The sequence below is a fragment of the Mesoplodon bidens genome, assembly GCF_964165515.1.
Source record: "Mesoplodon bidens genome assembly, chromosome: 8".
NCBI lineage: Eukaryota > Metazoa > Chordata > Mammalia > Artiodactyla > Ziphiidae > Mesoplodon > Mesoplodon bidens.
The window spans coordinates 94,683,752-94,708,353 of NC_138165.1; the positions used below are offsets into that span (position 1 = coordinate 94,683,752).

Below are 24,602 nucleotides of genomic sequence, written 5' to 3' on the forward strand. Positions count from 1 at the left end.
ATTGGAATGCTGGGTGAGCCTGCAGCGGCAGAGGCCAGCATGACATTGCAGTGGCCTGAGGCGTGCCGTATGTTCTCCTGGGAAGTTGTCCCTGAATCACGGGACCCTGGCAGTGGCGGGCTGCACAGGCTCCTGGGGGGTTGGGGGTGTGTGTGGATAGTGATGTGTGCTTGCACACAGGATTCTTGGTGGCTGCAGCAGCAGCAGTAGCGTTTCACGCCCATCTCTGGTGTCTGAGCTGATAGCCGCGGCTTGCATCCTTCGCTTGAGCTTGTTTAGGCGGCGCTCTGCCTTCTGTGGGCAGACAGGGAAGGAATCCCCTCTCCTTGTGCACCCTGAAACAATGGTCTCTTGCCTCTTAGGCAGCTCCAGACTTTTTCCCGGACTCCCTCCTGTCTAGCCGTGTCGCACTAGACCCCTTCAGGCTGTGTTCACACAGCCAACCCCAGTCCTCCCCCTGCGCTCCTACCGAAGCCCGAGCCTCAGCTCCCAGCCCCTACCCGCCCCGGCGGGTGAGCAGACAAGCCTCTCGGGCTGGTGAGTGCTGGTCGGCACCGACCCTCTGTGTGGGAATCTCTCCGCTTTTCCCTCTGCACCGCTGTTGCTGCGCTCTCCTCCGCGGCTCCGAAGCTTCCCCCCGCCGCCCATCCCCCGTCTCCACCAGTGAAGGGGCTTCCTAGTGTGTGGTAACCTTTCCTCCTTCACGGCTCCCTCCCACTGGTGCAGGTCCCGTCCCTATTCTTTTGTCTTTGTTTTTTCTTTTTTCCTTTGCCCTACCCAGGTACATGGGGATTTTCTTGCCTTTTGGGAAGTCCGAGGTCTTCTGCCAGCGTTTAGTAGGTGTTCTGTAGGAGTTGTTCCTCATGTAGATGTATTTTTCATGTATTTGTGGGGACGAAGGTGATCTCCACATCTCACTCCTCCGCCATCTAGAAGATCCCTCCTAGGTGTTTGTTCTTTAATTCTTCTAGGTCTTTGTTAAACATTTCTTGCATCTTCTCTATCTTAGCCTCCATTCTTTTCCCAAGGTCCTGGATCATCTTCATTATCATTATTCTGAATTCTTTTTCTGGAAGGTTGCCTATCTCAGCTTCATTTAGTTGTTTTTCTGGGGTTTTATCTTGTTCCTTCATCTGGTACATAGTCCTCTGCCTTTTCATTTTGTCTATCTTTCTGTGAATGTGGTTTTCGTTCCACAGGCTGCAGGATTGTTGTTCTTCCTGCTTCTGCTGTCTGCCCTCTGGTGGATGAGGCTATCTAAGAGGAGGGACTGGTGGTGGGTAGAGCTGGCTGTTGCTCTGGTGGGCAGAGCTCTGTAAAACTTTAATCCGCTTCTGAGCTGATAGGTGGGACTGAGTTCCCTCCCTGTTGGTTGTTTGCCCTGAGGCGACCCAGCACTGGAGCCTACAGGCTCTTTGGTGGGGCTAATGGTGGACTCCGGGAGGGCTCACGCCAAGGAGTCCTTCCCAGAACTTCTGCTGCCAGTGTCCTTGTCCCCGTGGTGAGCCACAGCCATCCCCGGCCTCTGCAGAAGACCCTCCAACACTAGCAGGTAGGTCTGGTTCAGTCTCCTATGGGGGTCACTGCTCCTTTCCCCTGGGTCCTGATGCACACACTACTTTGTGTGTACCCTCCAAGAGTGGAGTCTCTGTTTCCCCCAGTCCTGTCAAAGTCCTGCAATCAAATCCCACTAGCCTTCAAAGTCTGATTCTCTGGGAATTCCTCTTCCCGTTGCCAGACCCCCAGGTTGGGAGGACTGACATGGGCCTCAGAACCTTCACTCCAGTGGGTAGACTTCTGTGGTATAAGTGTTCTCCAGTTTGCGAGTCACCCACCCAGCAGTTATGGGATTTGATTTTATTGTGATTGCACCCCTCCTACCGTCTCACTGCAGCTTCTCCTTTGTCTTTGGATGTGGGGTATCTTTTTTGGTGAGTTCCAGTGTCTTTCTGTCGATGATTGTTCAGCAGTTAGTTGTGATTCTGGTGCTCTCGCAAGAGGGAGTGAGTGCACGTCCTTCTGCTCCGCCATCTTGAACCAATCCTGTTTTCTACTGTTTTTAATTCTTCACCCAGCTCTCACCTGAAAAACTTAGATGAACCTTTAACTTCAGGATCTGCTCCTCATGATGTGGAGTTGAGTGTAGCTTTCCTGCTAGATTCCTTCTATGACCTTGGAATTGTCTGGTCATAGGCTTCCTGTATTTTAGCATGCAATCAGATGCTTTGATCTGTTGGTGAAATGCAGAGAAAACTTTTCTTTAATGCCCTGAACTTCTCATTCTCTCTTCTGGCAGAACTGGGAAGCCAGACCTGGTATTTTTGGAAAAAATACTGAGAGTGCTAATTTCTGTTAGACCCTGAAATACAAAGGGCCTTGTCCTTGGGAACCTCTTGGACATCCTGGACAGGCAGTGCTATTCTAGACCAGAGGTTCTCATTATATGCAGTTTTTTTTGTTTGTTTTGTTTTTTTTGGCTGCTTCAGGTCTTACTTGCGGCCCGTGGGATCTGTCATTGTGCTGCGTGGCCTGTGGGTTTTCTCTTCTCTAGTTGTGGCACGTGGGCTCCAGGGCGTGTGGGCTCTGTAGTTTGCAGCATGTGGGCTCTCTTGTTGAGGCGTGGGAGCTCAGTAGTTGTAGTGCGCGGGTTTAGTTGCCCCACGGCATGTGGGATCTTAGTTCCCCGACCAGGGATCGAACCCACGTCCCCTGCATTGGAAAGGAGGATTCTTTACCACTGGACCACCAGGAAAGTCCCTCTTATCTGCACTTTTAAAGCTCTTTGCGGTCCTCAGTGTATTTTTTAATGTGGGATATATATCTACTCCATACTAGAAATTGAAGTTTTTTGTTTTTTTTGTGTGTGTGGTATGCGGGCCTCTCACTGTTGTGGCCTCTCCCATTGTGGAGCACAGGCTCCAGACGCGCAGGCTCAGCGGCCGTGGCTCACGGGCCTAGTCGCTCCGCGGCATGTGGGATTTTCCCGGACCGGGGCACGAACCCATGTTCCCTGCATCGGCAGGCGGACTCTTAACCACTGCGCCACCAGGGATGCCCTGAAGTATTTATTTATTAATTCATTTAGAAATAATAATAAACCCATTACAAGTAAACATAAGTAGCATTTTTAAAAATGCAAAACGCTATTGTTTCAGAAATATTAGTGAGAAGAGTGGCATTGTTTTTGAGAATCTCATTAATGTCTGACTTAATAGAAGACAGCTGGATTCTCATATTTGTTTTTGCATTCAGTTGGTTTGATATGTTGTAGTGATTGAATGATGACGAAAATCCAGCCTCACATAGATAATTAGTTGGAAAAGGGAGGAATATTTCTATGGCTTTTTCAGACAATAGTGGGTATTCTTCTTTGGTACTACACAGAAGTTAACAAGGGGTGGTTTTATGCAGGTTAGCTGCAATGGAATCTGAAATGTTATTAGTGAGCTTTTCATACTTGGTTTCATTAGAATCCATTGGTCTGTCTCTGACTTTGACCGGACATTTTACCCATGCCTGATTCTTTGACATTGTGTGATAGATATTTGGAAAATACTGGTTCGTTGAGTTATGTAGATCTTACAAATGTTGCCACATTTTATTTTACAGTATCAAAAAACAATATATTATCACCACACTCATCAGAAAGATGGTTAAGTATTGGGAAGCTGTCAAGCTCATAGTGGCAGATACAATTTTGCCAAAGTTATAATTTTCTCTTGGAAGCTCAAATTTCATCATTGGCAACAAACACTGTCAGCTGTTTTCCCTGAAGCGACAGGCTTACTCTGTTTCATTTTCTAGAGAATGCCTGCCAAGTATCAATGTCTGAATAACCATCACTTATGTGTCCTTCATTCTTTCAAGTAAACATGATGTTCCACAGAGAAATTTTGCAATTCAAACAAGTGCTTTATTTAGAGACAACCATCGTCTTCTATTTTATATGTACTTCTCATTTTGTAGCACAGAATATTAAAAAGATGTACTTGAGGATTGAGATTTCATTTTTATTGCATCATCAAGGACATTCGTAAGTAAAGCTGGCATTTCTTCTTTCACTGTGCAGTGAAGGAGTGTGTGGTGGTAAAGAATCTAGCTTGGTGCCATTGTCTCGGCTCCCACTCAGGAACAAGCAGTTTGACCCACCATTGCTCTTGCACCATCAGTGGAAAGGCTGGCACAGTAAAAAAAAAAAAAAAAAAAAAAAGGCAAATCACTTCTTAGTTTTGTTATGAAAATAGTTTCAGCTAGTGGAACCCCTGAAAGAGTCTTAGGGTTCCCTCAGGGTCTGGGACCACACTTCGAGGACCACTGCTTTAGAGAGCTCACCTGAGGTTTCTTTCAGAAGCTGCTGACGGTCAAGGCTTCAGGAGAGCTAGTCACTTAATTATGTTAAGGCTTCAGCTGTTTTCACTTTTTAGTAATTTGCAGATGGACCTCCCTCAGCTCTAGCTGCTGTAAGCTGTATTTTTTCCTGAGGTTTGCTAACTACTCTTACCTAACTGTGTTCTACAAGAGCTGCCCTTCTCAACTTGTGGTAGTGACCCTTCCTTCTCATTAGGGTTGGGGTATTGGCCTTCCTCTCTTAACAGGGCTTTAAAGAAGTTCTGTGCTCCTCCAGCTTTCTTTAGGGAGACATAGTTTGGGATTTATCTCATAAGAGAAAATGGGTCTGATTCCTATACTCCTCCTCATTCTGTTTGATTTCAGACAAGTCAGTTCTACCTTCTTACATAACTGTTGAGCAACTAAAGTAATTTCATCAGAGATCTTATGACTGTAGACTCTGAACCGTTTCCGATGTCCTGAGTTCCCCTGGTGACTGAGGGAAACACTTAGATGGAGGAGGAAAAGGAAACTTCAGATCCCAAGAGCCACATACACTCCTGTAATGTAGGAGAGTGATACAGTCAGTGTGTAATGAATAATTGCTTTCTGTACAAATAGACACTTTGTCCAAGTTGGTCTGGGCCTGGCCCCTGGGGACTTGATGGTTTGAGACAACGGTCATAGATTTTCTAGCATAGACTGCTCGTCATTCACTCTCACTTAAGGAGGAAACTTGAGGCAAAATGATCCCACAGAGAGTGGAAGGCAGAAGGAGATAGACAGCTTCTGAATGCTGTCTGAAGATGGCAAAGCAGGATGCTGAGATTCCTGAGACTGGATGCTTTAGAAGGAGAGAGGCTGGATCCAGGACGTCAGGCAGGATGCTACTGCAACAGTGCTGCACTTGGTGAGGGGGGTGAGGGACTAGGAATTGGACTGAGCCAGTCATGCAAATAGAAAGAAAAGGACGTTTGAGGCCACTTTGTTTATCTTCAGAATGCTCAGCAGTTCTTTACCTTCCTTTCTTATCCCTTTAAGGGAAAAAAAATTGTTTCTTTTTTAACAGCTTTGTGGAGGTATAACTGACATTGAAAATATTCATCACCCTCAAGTCAATTAATTTTTAAACTTTGTTCTAAGGAGCCTTAATATCTCATGACATTTTGCGGGGAGGCTTGGGTAGCATTGCTGAGGAGGAGGCCAGACTAGGGCAGTGATCTTCCTCCTTCTACTCGCATAGCTGTGCATTTATCTGTTACAGAAACACAAGATTTTCCTATAAAAACCATCATGGAGCTTATGAGGCATCATATGAGAAGAGAACAGTGGTAAAAGATAGCCTTTACAAAGTATCCAGTTAGAGGAATAAATACACAACAGATATTCATGGGTGGGATGGAGCTTGAGCTGGGCCTGGAAAAGGTAAATAAAATATGATAAGCATTTGGAAGGAAGAGGCTGAGTGGAGTAAGGGCCTGCAGACAGGTTTGAAAGGATTAGTATAAGACCAGAACAGGTCATATAACAGAGTTCGAGGTGGAAGGAAATGGAAATACGCCTTAAAAAAAGACTGAAGCCAGACTCAGGCTAAGAAGTCTGGAATTTATTCACTTACATGAGAATCATCTAGAAGGCTTGTTTAAAATACAGATCCCTGGCCCCACCCCAGACCCACTGAATCCTCTCTGAAAGTGGGGCTCAGGAATCTGCACCCCAGGTTATTCTGATGCAGGTCGTTGGTGGGCTACTGTGATATTAAATGAGGACTCATGGAAAATTTTTGGAAAGGTAACTGATCAAGTAATATTTAAGCAAAGTTAATCTGGAGGTTGCCTGCAGAATGGAATTAGGGAGGGCAGACCCTGGAGACACAAACTTCAGTCTGGAAGCTGTTGCAGTAGTCCAGATCTGGGATGGTGGTTGAAATGAAAGGAGGAGGCATGCCATGAAGGAAGAATCTCTTAAGTTTTGTGACTGGTTTGGCTTTGGAGATTAAGAGAAAGGAAGAAATCAAAAGTGACTTAAGTTTTCCTCTTAGGTGACTGAGAGAAAGAAGGTTCCACTGAAAGAAATTGGAACGTCAAGAGTGCAGAGCTAGGGAATTCCCTGGAGGTCCAGTGGTTAGGACTTGGCACTTTCACTGCCGGGGTCCCGGTTCAGTTCCTGGCTGGGGAACTGAGATGCTGTAAGCCGTAAGGCGCGGCCAAAAAAAAGAGTGCAGAGCTGATCTGACAAGCTGGGCTGAAGTGGTTGGACTTGCCTGTGGAAAAGGTGGAGAAGACAGTTGGTGATGAGGACACAGAGCTTGAGAGAAGTCGGGTCTGAAAGGTGACTCTTCTCCTGCAGGTAATAGTTGGAGTGGTGAGAGCAGATTGGTTTGATGTGGGAGAGAGGATAAAAGAGAGGAGCTGTGGAGGATTTTGGAGCGGACCTCTGGAGGAAAGGGCACTGTTGAAGCAGTTGGGTGTGGCTGTGGCAGAGTTCCTACACTGAGTAAAGTAGCAGCAACAAGGAGATGCAGGTAGCAGCCCAGTGTTCACTGCAGCACTGTTTACGATAGCCAAGTTATGGAAGCAATCCAAGTGTCCAGTGATAGATGAATGGACACAGAAGATGTGGTACATATATACAGTGGAATATTACTTGGCCATAAAAAGAGAGAAATCTTGCCATTTGCAAAAACATGGATGGATCTAGAGGGTATTATGCTAAGTAAGATAAGTCAGACAAGGAAAAACAAATGCCCTGTGGGAAATGGCCATTGCAGACACATACAAGGTCTAGAATCCTGTTAGTCACAGAGAAGAGAATCCACTTTACTCTGGCACTATCCCAGCAGGCCACCCGCAGCTTCTGAAGAGGGTGGGAGTATATCCTTCGCCTTCCTCTTCCTCATTTGGATTAAAAGTGAAGCCAGCTAGATGCCGGGCCACTTGCGTCCAGTGTCCCTGGCACCGAGGTTTCGTGTGGAGGGATGCAGAGAGGCAGACATTGAGCAGTGTGTGCAGAGAGGAGGGTTCTCTGCACCCAGCCCCGAGGTGTGCAGTGGGTACCCATGCCTATGAGGGAAAGCGGGCTTGCCCGCGGTGCAGATGAGGGTGCGGTGGTGTGCTCTTGGGCACTTCACCCGCAAAGGGGCTCAGTATAAACAGTGGGGGAGTGTTTCCAACCTGCCTTTTGTCTTGTACCTGAAGGTTAGGGATAAGTGAGGGAACAGGGCCTGGGTGTGTGTTTCATTTCTATTTAAGAGGCAGCATGGAGTCAAACTCAGGTTTTAATCTAGCCACTCCTTGTTGGTTGTTTAATTATAGAAAAGTTACTTAGCTTTACTGAGTCTTGGATTCATCATCAGCAAATTGAACATAGGGTTTTTGTGAGGCTTAAATGAGCATAGTACCTGGTATTTATTAGGTGCCCAAACTAGCATTCATCAGTTCTAGTGTATTTCCCCTTTATTTACTGTGTTTTTTTCAGTTTATTCATTCAACAGAATATTGAGCACTTATTGTGAGTGAGACCCTGTATTGGGGACATCAGGAGAGGGACAACATGTTCCTTGCTCCTAGTCAGATGAGTAGTCCCTTATTAAAGCTCAGTGTAATACAGACAGTGATGGTGGCGAGCACAGAGATGAGGCATCCTGTTTGAACTGGGGAGTCCAGAAAGGCTGCCTGGTGAAAGTGATATTTGAGCTGTTTATTTTTTGTCTGGTGGAAGAGAAGGAAAGGCTCCTAGGGAGCGATACTTGTAGAGACATGAAGGTCTGAGATAGGAGGATGCACGTGAGGAGCCACAAGTTGGGTGATATTCAGGGAGCACCAGCCTGAAATCTTGTTTCCTTAGCCCTTTTTGCCATCACTTTGGTGACTCTGTTGTGCTGCATCGGTGGGGAAAGATGTAGATTCCTGAAAGATGACTACGTGAATTGGGACGTGAATCTGTTGAGTGTACATGACACACACTCAGGTGTGTGGTCTTATAAAATCACTGGCAGGATTTGACCCTTCCCTTTGTGTGTGCTTCTCTACCGTAAGTGCACAGAGTATAATTGTCCCCCGCACAGTATTTCCATAGTTTGGACTTGGTGGAGGTCCATTTTCTGTTACCTTAATTTGTGGTTACTGGCATCATATCTGGTTTTAGCCCTTATGCTCTCTTTTGCCCACTATCATTTTGAATATTGGCAGCGATTTTTTGGTACTCTCCTTGAGAAAGAATCCACATAGGTCAGCCTTTTCAGGAAAAGAGGGCGACGTCATGTGGCTTCTGCAGGCTTTTTGTTGGTAGACAACACCAACAGTTCCTGTAGCTGTAGACAGGAATTCTCCTATCAAAATACAAAGTCCTCTCCCCATTGACTGTGTCTCAAATGAAACTTGAGCAAAAAAATTCTCTGCTAATTCCTTCCCTCTAGCCACTCTGAAAACACTTGATGAAGATGCCAGGATTTCATTCAGAATTATCCCAGATGAATGACTTCTTATGAAAGGGTCTTGTATTATTTTTCCCCTGGATGCTGTCGTGAAAGCAGACCCACCTTTCCCTGCAGGTGTGAAAACTGCAGAATATTTTGTGAATTTGGTTTAGAAAGCAAGAGACCGTACTAAACTGACTGTTGGGAACCCAGAACTACAGGCTGGTTCAGAGGTTTTGCTTTAGAGGAAAGGTTCAATGAGGAAATGTAAGAGACAGGCTCTCCTTCCCCCAAATCAGCCCAAACTGAAGGCTGGGATTCGGAATAAAGAAAGTTTCTCTCCTCTTCTCGCCTCTGTATTCTACGCCCTGACCTTTCCTGTCCCATTGTGGCTGCTGGAAATAGTCACCTTAAATAAAAAGAATGTTGGTGTCTAGTTCCATCTTGTTTCTTCTCTTTCCCACCAACACGTTGGTTGGGATTTAAGCCTATATAGTTGGCAAGACACTTGAAGAGACGAAATTACTGTCTCAGCTCCAGAATGCACTCCAGAGGTCAGCAGGAGAAATCTCTGCTCTTACCTGAACTTGTCACATGTAACCATGAAAAGCAGACCACATCAGGGGCAGCTGAGAATCGGTGAGGGAGCAGTGGATGTAAACTATGCTTCTCAAATGATCTTTGACCATTCAGAATTGGTTGATGAGGAGGAAGGTATTAGCTGTTTTCTCTGCCACACCCAGACTTGCCTCATTCCTAGGCACACTCGTGTCAGGTGAGGGAAGGAAGCCACTTGTGTAAAGTTGTGGATGATGAGACAGAAAGGTGATTTTTTCTTTGGAGAGAGAGGAAAGAGCTCTCTGAGTGAGAGGGTGGGAACATGTGAACAGACTTACACTGGTGGCACCTTAGTATCCCAGTCTTGATGGAGCCAGCTTTGGTTGCATGTAGGCAGCAGGAAGTCCACTGAAAACACCCTAAGGATCTTGTGTTCTTCTCCCAGGGCCCCAATTGATGACCAAGACTGGTTGCCCAAGAAGTGCTGAGGTGGGGCTCTTCCTTGCCTGGGCACCACTGTAGCATTGTGTCCATCCTTCTAGGACTGTAACATTCCCAATTGTCTCTCTGCCCTTCAGGCCGACGGACCTCAAGGATGCGGCTGCTACTGCTGGAGGTACGAGGCACCTTACCTGAGCTGGGCCATGAGGCCGCGTGGCCGTGATGTGGGCTCCTCATGGCCTCAGCAAGCACAGAGCGCTACACTATTGGCCTCCGCCGGGGAAACAGCTTTAAGCCGAGTGGGCCCTCAGGCACAGTGCCTACCCCGCCACCTGAGAAACCCTCTGAGGGCAAAGTCTGGGCTCAGGCTCATCAGCAGGTGAAGCCAATCTGGAAGCTGGAGAAGAAGCACGTGGGAACACTTTCAGAAGGGTTGGGCCCAGGCCTCTTGGGTGTCCCACTGCAGCCCGCATACTTCTTTTGCCCCAGCACTTTATGTAGCTCTGGGAGCACGGCTGTCATTGCAGGCCACAGCAACTCCTGCTACCTGCACTCCCTCCCGGGCCTGTTCAGCAACACCTTGCTCTACCGCCGCTCCAACTACGGCCACAGACCATACCAGCAGCTGGAGTCTTTCTGCTTGCGTTCAAGCCCGTCAGAAAAAGGACCTTTTTCTCTCCCTCAAAAGAGACTCCCTATCAGACTCACTGCCAATAAGGCCACTTCTTCCAAGGTCTCCCCCATGGCATCCTCATCCACAGAACCATACCTCTCACTGGGAGCGGCTGGGGAAAATCCTTCAGGGAAGAGCCTGGCCTCTGCCATCTCAGGGAAGACCCCATCTCCACTCTCCTCTTCTTCCTCTTCCTACAAGCTCATGCTAAATAACAACTCCTTCACGCGGCCAAATAGCACTAAAGTGCCTTTATTGCAGGCCACAGAAGGCCTGAAGCCAGTATCCTCACCGAAGGTCCAGCTTGTCTCCTGGCATCATTCAGGGGGCACTGGAGACTGTGCACTCCAGCCTATTGAGCACAAGGTGCCCAAGAGCAGTGGCACTGTCCTAGATGATGACCCTTCCCACAGCACCCTGTCTACCCCCAGTTCTTTAGACGCTTCCACCACCAGTGCTGCCTCTCCCCACTACAACTGGAGTAACTTAGCCACAGGGGCAGAGCCACATCCCTATGGCCTGGATGGGGACTCTGTTTCCCAGAATCTGACTAAGGAGGTACGGTTCACTGAGGCCGTGAGGAAGCTGACTGCAAGAGGCTTTGAGAAGAAGCCAAGGCAAGGCTACCATTTTGAACAGTCTTATTTCATGAACCCCAGCTTGCAGTGGGATGTCCTCAACAGGAACAGGTGGTGGAAACCAGCTGTGGTAGGCCAGCAGCTCCCTCAGGGGAATGCTGGAGCAGACAGTAGGGTCCTCCCTGGAGCCTCGGACACCATGGAGCTGGACAGTACAGTCTTCTGTACCAAACACATCAGCATTCACCTCCTTGCCTCACACGCCAGTGGGCTCAGCTGCAGCCCTGCCTGTGGATCTGCGATCGACTCCCCACCTCTTGGAGAAGACAAAACTCCAGCTCTGCCTTCTCCCCCTCAGCCCCTTGGCGTGGCCGAGGTGGCCACCCGCCTCTCTTCCATCCATCTGGGCAAGCTTGGGAGGGAGGAGCCTGAGGAAGCCAGAAAGCTGGACTCACCTGCTAGGGATATTGGGTAAGTCGGAGAAAGTTTTTGGTTCATTTAAATAAAGCAGTAGAATGTATACATGTTTGGTGACACTGACTGTCTGTCTCTGGAGGTTGGTTTTGTTTCCTAACTGCCCTAGAATTTTGGTTTTCACTTTAGGGCAGAGGTCAGCAAGCTACACTTTGCAGGCCAAATCCCACCCTCTGCCTGCTTTTATAACTAAGGTTTTATTGAAATGCAGCCTTACTCCTTCATTTACTACTGTCTGTGGCTGCTTTTTTGTTATAACGGTAGGGTTGAGTAGTTGCGACAGACTGAATGGCCCACAAAACTGAAAATATTTACTGTCTTGTCCTTTAGAGGAAGAGCTTGCTAAGCCTTGCTTTAGGTTATAACCAGGGAAAAATAAGAATTCCAAACACCATGTGTTGGGAACTGTGATTTCTCTACTTAATTCCAAACCAAATCAGGTTCTCAGTCATTCCTGGTATGACAGCCGTTTCAGAGTTAGGGCATACACATACTTGGCCTCTTCTCTTGTGCCTTGTTACTTCTCTGGAACCGTGGTCCACCAAAGCCTTGTTCTGAGTTCCCAGAGAGAAGACTAGGGACCGTTGATGTCTATTACCACACATTGATTGATGGTGTTTTGTATTCAGAATTTTGTTTTTATATGCTATGAGGGACGTCAAAGAAGATGGAAGACATAGTGCCTCTCTGCAGAATAAAGGATGTAGGGTTGAGGAACTATGGCTAGACCTAAGCTCTGAGGACAAGAGGAATGAGTTGTAAGGCCCAGGCAAGGGCCAGCAGATTGGTGACTGGGGAAGAGACAAACATTGGGAGATGATGAAGGAATGAGAATCCAACTGTGACCGCTCTTATGGAGTTGGCTGGGCCAGGGGCATGATTCTTTCTTATAGTTCAGCTACTGACCTCCAGCTAGACCAGGTTGAAGCTGAAGATCTGGAAGAAGAGCTAATAGATGGTTTGGAAGACTGCTGCAACCATGATGAGAATGAAGAGGAGGAGGGTGAGTAGGGGACCCTCTCACCTCCAACTGGGCATGGGTCACCACCACTAGGGAAGGGGACCAACAGTTGTGTACCAGATCCTTAACTCACTTTGTCACCTACATTCATCATTCACCTTGGGGGTCTAAGGGCGGTAGTGGCTTTTGGGGGACTTGCTCTCTAGTCCCCCACCCCCCAAGTCTTGCCTTCTCCCTGCTGCTGTTGAGCTTCGGGGAGGCCATGCAAGGCAGCAGCGGGTGCTTGTGGCTCTGTAAGAAGGCTGAGCCAAGATGTACAAGGAAGAGCTGCCTGGGCTTGGTGACTTTGTGTGGCAGCCTCTCCTAGCTGGGACTTCTCTGCTTTTCACCCCCAGGAGACTCAGAGTGCTCCTCATGCAGTGCTGTTTCCCCCAGCGAGTCAGTAGCAGTGATCTCTCGGTGAGTGCTGGCTGTGTAGATCATTGGTAGAGGCCCATTTTCCATCTCTTTAAGATGATAAAGAGATTAATCACCTAAGTCATTAATTAATGGCCCTGTTAACCCTAACTCATTTTTACCAAATTTTTACATTAGGACTTTAGTTTTCAAACAGGAAACAGTGGAAGGGAACAGAAGCATATTTTATCAGTGGGGCTTAAAAACAGTACCAAGTTTCTTAGGCTGAAGTTTGGTCTTTATGCTTCAAGAAATTGTTCAGGTAAAAAGCAAATAACCTCAAGAAGTATTCAGAAAATTAATAACTAATGAGTGAAGACCCATGTTGTTTGAGGTAGATTCTTAGTTAGGCTCCCCACTTGAGGGTAATTGCCACCTTGCATTATGAGTGTGTCCCACAGGCAGAAACAGTTCTGAGATAGATTCACTGCTAATTGGAGCTTTTTGCAATGCCCTTCTGTTCCCTTCAGAGGTTAGTTTTATAAGACTGATGTTGACCTTAGTAATAAGAAATTGAATTTAAGATTCGCTAGCTTTAATCTAGATTATTTTGTTGGCTGCCCTTTGTGGAATCTGAGTGATACCCATCTCTAACTAGGGAACCAAGAAGTCAGTCTCTTAACGTAGACCCTTCTTTTGTAAAACAGATAGTTGTAGAATGCTGTATAACTGAGATGGGGAGTCCAGGGAGACGAAGGAATGCAGGACTAACAGGCAATGACTGTAAATGAGGACATGTCATTGTGCTGAAGAGTTTTAGAACTTGCTTAAGGATCATATAGATCACCTTTCTGGGTAGAAAGTTAACATTCTTCAATATAATCTTCCTTGTTTCCCTCATCACTTCCAACCTTGTCTCAATATGAAGCTCTGTCTTCATTAATTATTATTAGATACTAAAAAGAACCCTCATGGGCTTCCCTGGTGGCACAGTGGTTAAGAGTCCGCCTGCCAGTGCAGGGGACGCGGGTTCGAGCCCTGGTCCGGGAAGATCCCACATGCTGCAGAGCAACTAGGCCACAACTACTGAGCCCACGTGCTGCAACTACTGAAGCCCGTGCGCCCTAGAGCCCGCGCTCTGCAATAAGGGAAGCCACCACAATGAGAAGGCCATGCACCTCAATGAAGAGTAGCCCCCGCTCTCCGCAACTAGAGAAAGCCCGCGCGCAGCAATGAAGGCCCAATGCAGCCAAAAATAAATAAAATAAATTAAAAAAAAAAGAAAAGAAAAAGAACCCTCACAAAGTACTAAACATTAAAGTTTTTTTCTTTTAAAAAATAACTTCTACTGAAAATGTAAAAAAAGCAAAATTTCTATTCTAATTTTAATTAAAATCTGGCCATATGTGTTGAGGCTTGCCTAGCATGTGGAGCACCCAGACTCTGGTTGCTTTCCTTTGTGTCAGTTGTGCCTTAGATGAAGCTAAGAGGAAAAGTTAGCCTCACCTAAGATTAGTATGGACAAGGCAGCCTGCATCTCTGAATGTGATGGTGCACATTCACATGGTGCAGCGGCCATACTAGCTTTAGAGTCCCAAACTAACAAGGTGGAGAGAGTTGTTTGGAAAGTGGAGAGACAGAATTGGAACTTTCTGTGAAGATTAGTAGAAATCCTGTCATAGGTATCCTGAATCTGGTGCATAAATTCTGTTACTTTAAGCCTAACCCATTGTTCTTTCAGAAAAGCAAAACTACTCCTGGTCATATATACTGGATGTTGACTAAGCACCTCCACTCTCCAGAAGAGAAATATATTTAACATTTAATTGACTTGGAACCCCTTTTCCACACTTAAGGGCGATCTATGTTTGTCTTCAGGCCTACTTCAAGGCAGCTGAACAGCCCTTTATTTAGCCTTTCTGATTTATAAGATAAAATTCACAAAAGGTGTTTGTTAATTATTTGCTCATAAATTAATTTAACTTCTACAAAATATACAGTCTATGTGGAGCTTAAAACATGAGTTCAAGCAAATGGAGGTTGATGAATTCTAAACTACTTTGCATTTTGACTAAAATCAGAAATATTTTTGGATTGCAAAATCTTATTTTTTCCCAATTATGAAAGATTTATATATTTATTATAGAAAATTTTGCAGTCGCAGAAAGATCATTGAAAACACTACCTCTACTTCTCTATTCAGCAATAGTTTATTACATTTCCTGCTCCATATTCTTTTTCTAAGAATCATGTAAATTTAGAGATGGCAATCATCAAGTCCAGCCTCTTTTTTTCAGACATGAAAATTGAGGACCAGAGAAGTTAAGTAACTATTTGCAAGGTCAGGGTTTCTAGCACTGCTAAACCAGAAGCCAGACCCATTGAGGTTAAGTTCAGTACTCTTGAGAGGCAGCTAACAAAGATTTTTTTTTTTTTTCTTTCTTAAACGTGGGCTTCTCACTTTTGTGGCCTCTCCCGTTGTGGAGCACAGGCTCCGGACGCGCAGGCCCAGTGGCCATGGCCCACGGGCCCAGCCGCTCCGCGGCATGTGGGATCCCCCCGGACCGGGGCACGAACCCGCGTCCCCTGCATCGGCAGGCGGACTCCCAACCACTGCGCCACCAGGGAAGCCCAGATTTTTTTTTTTTCATGAAACTTTTGAGACATTTGTAGATTTCCATGCAGTTTTAAGAAATAATACAGAGATTCCCTGAATTCTTTACTCAGTTTCCCCTTGTGGTAACATCTTTTTTTTTTTTTGGCTGCATTGGGTCTTCATTGCTGCCCACAGGCTTTCTCTAGTTGCGGCAAGCCGGGCTACTCTTCACTGAGGTGCGCGGGCTTCTCATTGCAGTGGCTTCCCTCATTGCAGAGCCCTGGCTGTAGGTGCATGGGCTTCAGTAGTTGTGGTGCGTGAGCTCAGTAGTTGTGGCTTGCGGGCTCTAGAGCACAGGCTCAGTAGTTGTGGCGCAGGGGCTTAGTTGCTCCATGGCATGTGGGAGCTTCCTGGACCAGGGCTCGAACCCGTGTCCCCTGCATTGGCAGGCGGATTCTTAACCACTGTGCCACCAGGGAAGTCCCTCCTGTGTAACATCTTGCAAAACTATAGTACAATTTAGTACAATCAAGACATTAACATTAGTGAAAATGTAAACATTTCCATCACTGCAAGAATCCCTCCTGTTTTCCTGAGAGCGCACTTCCTTCCTTCCTACTCCCATCCCCTTCTTAACCCCTAGCAACGATAGTTTTGTTGTTTCAAGAATGTTATACAAATGGAATGATAGCCGTATATAGCCTTTTGAGATTAGCTTTTTTTACTCAGCATATTCTTTGCAAATTCATCCAGGTTGTTGCATGTATCCATAGTTCATTCCTTTATATTGCTGAGTAGTGTTCCATGGTATCAATGGACCACAGTTTGATGAACCAGCCATCTGCTGAAGGATATTTTGTTTGTTTCCAGTTTTTGACTATTACGAGTAAAGCTGCTCTAAACAATTGTGTACATATTTTTGAGTGAACATGAGTCTTCATCTCTCTGAGATAAATGCCCAGGAGTATAATTGCTGGGTTCTATGGTAATTGCATGTTTAGTTTTTTTTGTTTGATTTTTTTCTTTTTTGGCTGTACCACACAGCATGTGGGATCTTAGTTCCCTGAGAATTGAACCTGAGGACTGAACCTGAGCCCCCAGCAGTGGGACCACAGAGTCTTAACCACTGGACCGCCAGGGAAATACTACATGTTTAGTTTTTTAAGAAACTGCCAAAACTGTTTTCCAGAGTGGCTGTACCATTTTGCATTCCTATCTTGTCTTTGTTTTTAAACATTAACTCATTCTCCTTGATTTTCAACAATCTTAAATTCTGATACTCAGTAAATGAAAAGCCTTTAAAGTAAAATATTGTAGAAATGAGGAATAGAGTTGAATTAATTGGATTTATTTAATTAGGAATTAATATTTAACTTGACCCAATAAAATGCACTAAAAATCTCTAAGGTTTGAAACACTGAAGTGTTTTACATACAGTGCCTATTTCTGTTGTGCTGCAAAATAACAAGTAGAGTGGCTCTTTATAAGCTAAAAATTAATCTTAAAAAATATTTGTGGATCATATAGCTCAGTATAGAGAGTAATAACTACTCTCTCCACTTTCAATGCTGTTTGAAGAAATGGTCTGGGTCTGTCAATAGATAGTTGAGGTTTTCACTGTTTTGAGACTCCTTGAGCTAGCCTTGGCCAAGACATTGTTGGAGTAACAGTAGGGACCCCATGGCCCACTGCCGCAGATTCTCAGACATATGTTACCACATTGTGAAGTAAAAATCTGATGTTAACGAATCATTTTCAAAACAGAAGAGCATTAATCATCCATATATTTTCAGATAACTGTAAAATGAGTTAGGAATAGCACTACTTCTTTTCTTTCTGTTGCCTTTTTCCCCCTTTTCTTTTTAAAAATCTCTATAGCTCTTCTTAGTTCTTGTCTACCTTTTCTGCTTTTCCTCCTTTTTAGTTACCCATATCATTCTTTTTCTCTCCTTGTTATCTCTCTTAGTCTTAGTGTAGTATATTCCTCTACTAGTATCCACTCAAACTTATTACCTGCTGCTCTCAGAACCACTCTTTTCAGGAACCTCCTCAGCCTGTGGCTTGTCACAGGAAGTTTTGGAGTTGTCTCATAGAATGAAGTATTGGAAAACTTTGTCTTTAGGTGATTTTTAATGGTGTGACTGTGTGTAGGTTAGCTGTAGCACCTTATGGATTAATATTTGCAAAATAAGTATTGAGCACTTGTTTTTGTAGAATCAAAGTGTAAAAGATAGCACCCTGAAAGAAATATGTAATAGTAACAGCACTCAGGGCTGTGGCTTTCCCTTTCTCTACCACATTTCTGTTTTTCATCTTAGGAACTGTATGGAGATTCTGACCAAACCCCTTTCCAATGAGAAAGTTGTCCGACCAGCCCTCATCTACAGTCTCTTTCCCAACGTACCCCCTACCATCTATTTTGGCACTCCGGATGAGAGAGGTAAACCTGGCCAAGTGTCAGCCCAGAAGAACTCCCAGGGAAAGGATGCTAGCGAAGTTGGGAGGGGGTGGCAATAGGGTGGAAGGGGCTTTCCAGAATGGCTGTATTGGTGCTTGGTTCCCCGCCTGGTTCACCAGTCTGGTGGGGGGGATCTTTATCTTGTCCATCCTTCGGCTGACCCTCTCAGCCCCATAATTTCATGATCATTCTTGCCCTCTAACATTGCCTCTTTCCCCTTTCAACTGCCTCTCCTCTCTGTTTTCCTCATTCCTGTGCAGCCTCCTTTCTTCCCCAAAGTGTGCTCCTTTCAAACTCTGATATGGAACAATACTTAGTGACTTGCCTACCCAGGGAAGGCTGAGCAACAGTGCCATCTTTTACCTCTTCTCACCATGACTTTCCTGCTCTTCTCCACACCCTCCCCCCACCTCCCCGCTTTCCCCCAGTGGAGAAACTTCCCTGGGAGCAGAGGAAGCTGCTCCGGTGGAAGATGAGCACAGTGACCCCCAACATTGTCAAGCAGACCATTGGACGGTCCCACTTCAAAATCAGCAAGAGTGAGTCACTTGCCTTACTTCGAGCCTGTCCTCTGCCCCAACAGATGGGCTTTGGGCAGGAATGGAGCCCTAGATACCTCCTGTTATGTGGGGACCCTGTCCTGAAGTTTCCAACTTCATAGGAGGACATAGGTCTGAAATCCCTCTGGGCTGGAGTCTGTTCCTCAGAATTGGAAAACAGAGGCCCATTGTTCTAGTCCTGACCCCAGGGCCTCATGTAGGACAGCTCCATGGCAACTCTTAGAAAACCGGGGCTGGGAGCTATGCCCAGGCCCAGTGGTATTTCTGGGGCCTCTGAGCCTCTCTCTGCCAGCAGGACTGACTTCCTGATGTGCCTTCTGTAGGGAATGATGACTGGCTGGGCTGCTGGGGTCACCACATGAAGTCTCCTAGTTTCCGATCCATTCAGGAACATCAGAAGGTAGGGGCCCTTTCTGAGCCATTCTTCCCCTGGACTCTGGACTGGGCGGGAGGAGGCTGGTATTGGAAGTGGGGGAAGAGGAGGATGACCATGGAGAAGTCAGGAGGGTTCATAGTGGAGTGGAGGAAGTGTAGGAGGCAGGTTCAGGGCGAGCCCCCAGCAGATCGCGCATGTCTAGTAGTAGTTCAGCTGCAGTGTCTTAGACAGTTGCAGCCTCTAAAAGACACTTTTTCCTCTAGTGTCTTGAGATGCAGTGTCAGTTTTCAGTTTATTATGTTTCTCCTGTAACCGCTGCGCATTGCCTCCATTCCTCCAAGCTGAATATGTGTAAAGAGGACTTTGGTCTCATGCTGGAATGAATAGTCCCTTTTCCCCAGGAAAGCCAGGTAGTTTCCTGTCTTTGTCCTACAGGCATGGAAAAAGACTTAACAGCTTTTTCTTTGCTCTTAAGGTGAATATTATGTCTGTCTTAGTTACTATTTTATGTCGTGAACTGTAGACTCCTAAAGGGCACTCCATTTTGTTGTGTTTGTGTTTTAATCATTTTTTGGTGAATGTTCAGCAGCTGAATACTTAAGGACCTTTAGATGGTGATAATCAGATGGAACAGGAGCTTTGAATGTTGAAATGGTGTAGTGAATCTTGCTGTCTTCCTTGTGGTCTCACCTGGACTCTCTCTCTCCCTGCTCTCACCCTTTGTCCCTTCTGTAGCTAAACCACTTCCCAGGTTCATTCCAGATTGGGCGAAAGGACCGACTGTGGCGGAACCTGTCCCGCATGCAGAGCCGGTTTGGCAAGAAGGAGTTCAGTTTCTTCCCCCAGTCCTTCATCCTGCCCCAGGATGCCAAGCTTCTGCGCAAAGCCTGGGAGAGCAGCAGCCGCCAAAAGTGGATTGTTAAACCAGTGAGTGGATCCCGGCAGGTGGCAGGCCAGGGCCTGAGAGTGGGAACAGCGGAGTGTCTGGCCAGGTAAACAGCTCCTCTCCTCTCCCCTTGACCTCTAGCCAGCATCTGCTCGAGGCATTGGCATCCAGGTCATTCACAAGTGGAGTCAGCTCCCCAAGCGAAGACCCCTTCTGGTACAGAGGTGAGCCGGTCTCCAGCTCAGATCCCGCTCCCCGTTTCCCACCTTCTCAGCCTGGAGGTTCCCTTTTCATGATGTTCTTTTGTCCTTTGTCCTCCCAGCCAAAAAACTTCCTCAGCCAGCTGTTTAAAGGTCTTTGTCCTGGAGACCGTTAGCTGGCTTTTGCCATGACTCAGTTGCCTGCCAAGCCCTATCTCATCTGTCCTGTCCCTGAAGCTGGCCTTTCCCTGTGTAGGTATCTCCACAAACCCTACCTCATCAGCGGCAGCAAGTTCGATCTGCGAATCTATGTTTACGTCACCTCCTATGATCCTCTGCGGATTTACCTCTTTTCAGATGGACTCGTCCGCTTTGCCAGTTGCAAGTATGTGGTAGTGGTGAGGCCTCATCCTGACAGCTTTGGGGATTTGCTTTCCCTCCAGGGAGGGAAGCCAGAGGACACCAAACAGGAAAATAACCAATATTTTGGTAGTTTTTGTTAGCAGAGGAGAAGGTAGGGTGCCTCTGGGAAAACCTAGTCTTCCTTTTCTCCTGTGTGTCTCCTTTACTTTTACATCAAACACTTCACTTCTGACACTTCTGGTCACCAAATGTGTGGGTTTTTTTCCCCCACACGAAGCAGTTCTACACAACACCAGGTGAGTGTCCTACAATTGAACTCGATTCTGACACTATGTACCTGGAAGTAGCATCAGATCCCACAGGTTAAGGGCTCAGTCTCATCAGGCTGCCCCTCCCTACGCCACCTCAGAGGCCAGTTGCAAGTGCAGGGTGCCGCATGTGTTTCTGACCAATTGGCTATAAATCAGAGGTTCCCATGACCCCCTCCTTGGGGCCGGGGCTGAGGGGTATCAATTTGATTAATTTGCTAGAGCAGCTCACTCAACTCAGGAAAACAGTTTACTTATGTTTACTGATTTATGAAAGATGGATGTGATAAAGGGTACAGAAGCACAGCCAGATGGAAGAGATGCACAGGGCAAGGTATGTAGGAAGAGGCACGGAGCTTCTATGCCCTCTCTGGGCTGGCTGCTCTCGCAGCATCTCCAGAGGTTTACCCACCCGGAAGCTCTCTGAACCTCATATTTTGGGGATTTTTATGGAGGCTTCATCACTTAGGCATGATCGATCATTAACTCCATTTTCAACCCTTCTCCCTTTTTAAGAGAATGGGAGTTGAGTGGGGGGAGTTGAAACTTCCAGCTGTCTAATCATGGCTTGGTCTTTCCAGTGACTTTCCCTCATCCAGAAGCCATCCAGGAGCTTACCCAGTGTCGCCTCATTAGAACAAAAGCCGCTCCTATCACCCAGGAAATTATAAGAGTTTCAGGAGCTCTGTGTCAGGAACTGGGGTCAAAGACCAAATCTGAGAACAAAGGTGCTCCTTGTACTCTTACCACTTAGGAATTTACAAAGGTTTTAGGAGCTCTGTGTCAGAGGCAGAGACCGATATGTATACTTGTTACTATAAATCACAGTTATATGTGGAAGGGGAAACAAGGAGGTCCTCTGCTGCACTGAATAGGGAGGGTCTTCCTGCAGGACTGAGGTGGGATAAATTGGGAGATGAGTTTATCTGTGGTGTTTTGGAAACCTTACCAGTAGGTGTACTTCTCAGATCCTTGTGCATCTGAGAAGATCTGTCCACTTGTCCTTTGCCTCCTCAGGATATGGGGAAATGTTTGGACCGTTATCCATATGCCATCTCACCATCTCACCTCTGCCTTTCCCCTCACTTCCAGGTATTCCCCTTCCATGAAGAGCCTTGGCAACAAGTTCATGCACCTGACCAACTACAGTGTCAATAAAAAGAATGCTGAGTACCAGGCCAATGAAGATGAAACGGCCTGCCAGGGCCACAAATGGTACCCAGACAGTGTCCCCATCAAGTGGAGGCCTAGAGGAGCACAGGGTTCGGGGGTTTGGGGAGGTTTCGGGGGGATGGTGAGTGGAGGATTAATATAAGACCCAGAGATTATATAAACACTTGGCAATTCAGAATTGGCCTGTTTGCATCCAACTCATTTCTGTCTTAATTCAAAACATCAAAAGAAGATATATGAAGAAGATACCTTTGGGCCGCTCATTCCTTTTTCTTTCTCTTTTCTTCACTGCTCACTCATAGAATACAACCCTAAATTCTCCCTCCTTCTCTCCTGCCTTACAGGGCACTGAAGGCTTTATGGAGCTACCTGAGCCAGAAGGGAGTCAACAGTGATGCCATCTGGGAGAAGATAAAGGACGTTGTTGTCAAAACGATCATCTCGTGAGTCACACTGCCACCCTGGGTGTGGGGCCTGCCACTGAACCCCCCCTTTTCTTGTGGGCCTCCACCCTGCTGTGCTCCAGACTTTTGACCATGCTGTGTTTCCGTCTCTGAGGACAAGGTTTCGGAAGGAATGGATAGACTTCAATTCTGCTCTTCTACTGAACTTCATCCCCAGAAGCTGGCTCCAGATCACAGACATCTCTTGAGAGCTTCTTTTCCTGGGTTGCTTCTGTTCTCCCATCTCTGAGCCACTCCATTGGCAGGGCAGCTCTAGGTAGAGCCTTTGGGAGGAGCTGAGCTGAATACTTTCTCCTCCCTGTGACTAGGTCAGAACCCTATGTGACCAGCCTGCTGAAGATGTACGTGCGGCGGCCCTACAGCTGCCACGAGCTCTTCGGTTTCGACATCATGCTGGATGAGAACCTCAAGCCCTGGGTCCTGGAAGTCAACATCTCCCCGAGGTAGGTATTCTCAGGGCACTCACAGTAGAAACCTTTCTGTGTCCTCAAGATCCTGTTTCTGCTCCAGTCTTGCTGACTTTGGGAAAACCTTTCCTTCACTAGAATATGTGTTTTCCCTTCGTGGTCTGTTTACGCATTCCTTTATTCTTTGCCATTATCTCAAGGTTCTCTGACATTGGAGACAGATTGTTAAAGGTTACTCTTTTAAACTTAATGCCTACTGCATGCTTTTCCCTAGCAAGGTCATGGGCGGGAACCACCCTGTGTGAGGTTATTCACTGTCCGTGGGGCAAGAAGACCCCCGTGATGGTGCTCATGAGTTTGGATGTAAATGGGGCTGGCATTGACTGGGACTTGTGACTGGAAACAGTTTTGGCATCTGCTTTTACCACTCTTTGGATCCTTTCCCTGAAGCCTCCACTCCAGCTCTCCACTGGACATCAGCATCAAAGGCCAGATGATCCGTGACCTTCTGAACCTGGCAGGCTTTGTTCTGCCCAGCACAGAGGATATCGCTTCCAGCTCCAGCAGCTCCAGCAGCTCCACCACCAGGTCAGCCTCCTTGCTTGGCTGCAGCTTGGCTGGCAGCGTGAGCAGCCCCACAGAGACTCTCGGAAGGGGTGGTGTCTAGGCGCTCCCTCCTGCTTGGTCTCCCCTGCTGCTCGGTCTGCCCCTGCAATCTACTCACACACCACTGCCATGTCAGTGCCCCTAAAAGCCTGTTTGCTTAATTGCTCCCCTGCCCAGGAATCCCCACAGAGCCTGGGGGATCAGCTTTAAATTCCTCAAGCAGGGGATTCCCTGGCAGTCTAGTGGTTAAGACTTCACTCTTTCACTGCTGAGGGCCTGGGTTCAGTCCCTGGTCGGGGAACTACGATCCCACCAGCCACGCGGCACAGCCAAAAAAAAAAAAAAAATTCCCCAAGCAGACATTCAAGGCCCCAGCCTCTTTTTCCCAGGCACCCCTCCCTTAATTCCTCTTCACAGCTCCTGTGCTCTGAGAAACTGGATTGCTCATAGAACCTCAAAGTTGGAAGAATCCTGAAGGATCAGTTAGTCTAGTCTCCTCTCTGAAATGTTCGCTGCTTCTCATTGTTCCCCTGTGGTGTCCCCTCCTCTGCTCATGGGATTTCTTCCTCCTTCCACTCAGCAAGACCTCCCTGTTTCAACCTCACCCATCCATCAAAGCCTAGCTGAAGGCAGCATCTTCATGAAACCAGCTCAATGTGGGCTCTCTCCTCCACACCCCCAAAGCACTCAGAACCACTCTTGAGGAAAGGGAGCTCAAGTTTTTGGTAACAAAACGTGCTTTCCCCACTGTACCTTGTGGACTTATATTTGGCTCTGTGCTACAGTTATTTGTCATTTGACACATGCCATCCTGTGAGCTGCTTCTTTTTTTTTTTTTTTTTTTGTATGCGGGCCTCTCACTTTTGTGGCCTCTCCCGTTGTGGAGCACAGGCTCCGGACGCGCAGGCTCAGCGGCCGTGGCTCACGGGCCTAGCCGCTCCACGGCATGTGGGATCTTCCTGGACCGGGGCACGAACCCGTGTCCCCTGCATTGGCAGGCGGACTCTCAACTACTGCGCCACCAGGGAAGCCCCCTGTGAGCTTCTTGGAGGCCATCTTTGTGTCTCTCTCAGCAGGAATTGTTGTAATGTGGATGATGAAACTGAGGTGCGGGGAGGTCAGGGAATTTGTCCAGGATCACAGAGCCAGTAGGGCCAAGCTGGATATTTATTATAGTAAGTGTTCACTAAATTAAACTAAACTGAAATATATACAGTGATTGCTCCATGGTCCTCCCTTTTTATCATTTAAATACAACTTAAAGAGGGTGCTTTGTACTCTTTTAGTTCTTACATGGTACTTCATCTTTGAGTCTCAGGCTACCGGAATGCAGTGCATTGCAGTCTGATTTACTCACGTAACGAACTTCTGTCCATCC

The 24,602-nt window shown here is 46.8% G+C and overlaps 1 protein-coding gene across 1 annotated transcript in view; it reads left to right on the forward strand.

The window, feature by feature from the left end:
- The window catches only part of TTLL4 (tubulin tyrosine ligase like 4), a 39,531-nt gene that overhangs the window by 11,308 nt on the left and 3,621 nt on the right, over nucleotides 1-24,602 (forward strand). Inside the window, 13 exon segments of the mRNA XM_081242930.1 lie at nucleotides 9,883-11,467; nucleotides 12,364-12,473; nucleotides 12,827-12,890; nucleotides 17,742-17,863; nucleotides 18,310-18,420; nucleotides 18,765-18,841; nucleotides 19,553-19,744; nucleotides 19,845-19,927; nucleotides 20,160-20,288; nucleotides 21,667-21,789; nucleotides 22,092-22,190; nucleotides 22,520-22,654; nucleotides 23,069-23,206. Of these exon segments, the coding sequence (XP_081099056.1) occupies nucleotides 9,981-11,467; nucleotides 12,364-12,473; nucleotides 12,827-12,890; nucleotides 17,742-17,863; nucleotides 18,310-18,420; nucleotides 18,765-18,841; nucleotides 19,553-19,744; nucleotides 19,845-19,927; nucleotides 20,160-20,288; nucleotides 21,667-21,789; nucleotides 22,092-22,190; nucleotides 22,520-22,654; nucleotides 23,069-23,206 (2,870 nt within the window). The 5' untranslated portion in view covers nucleotides 9,883-9,980.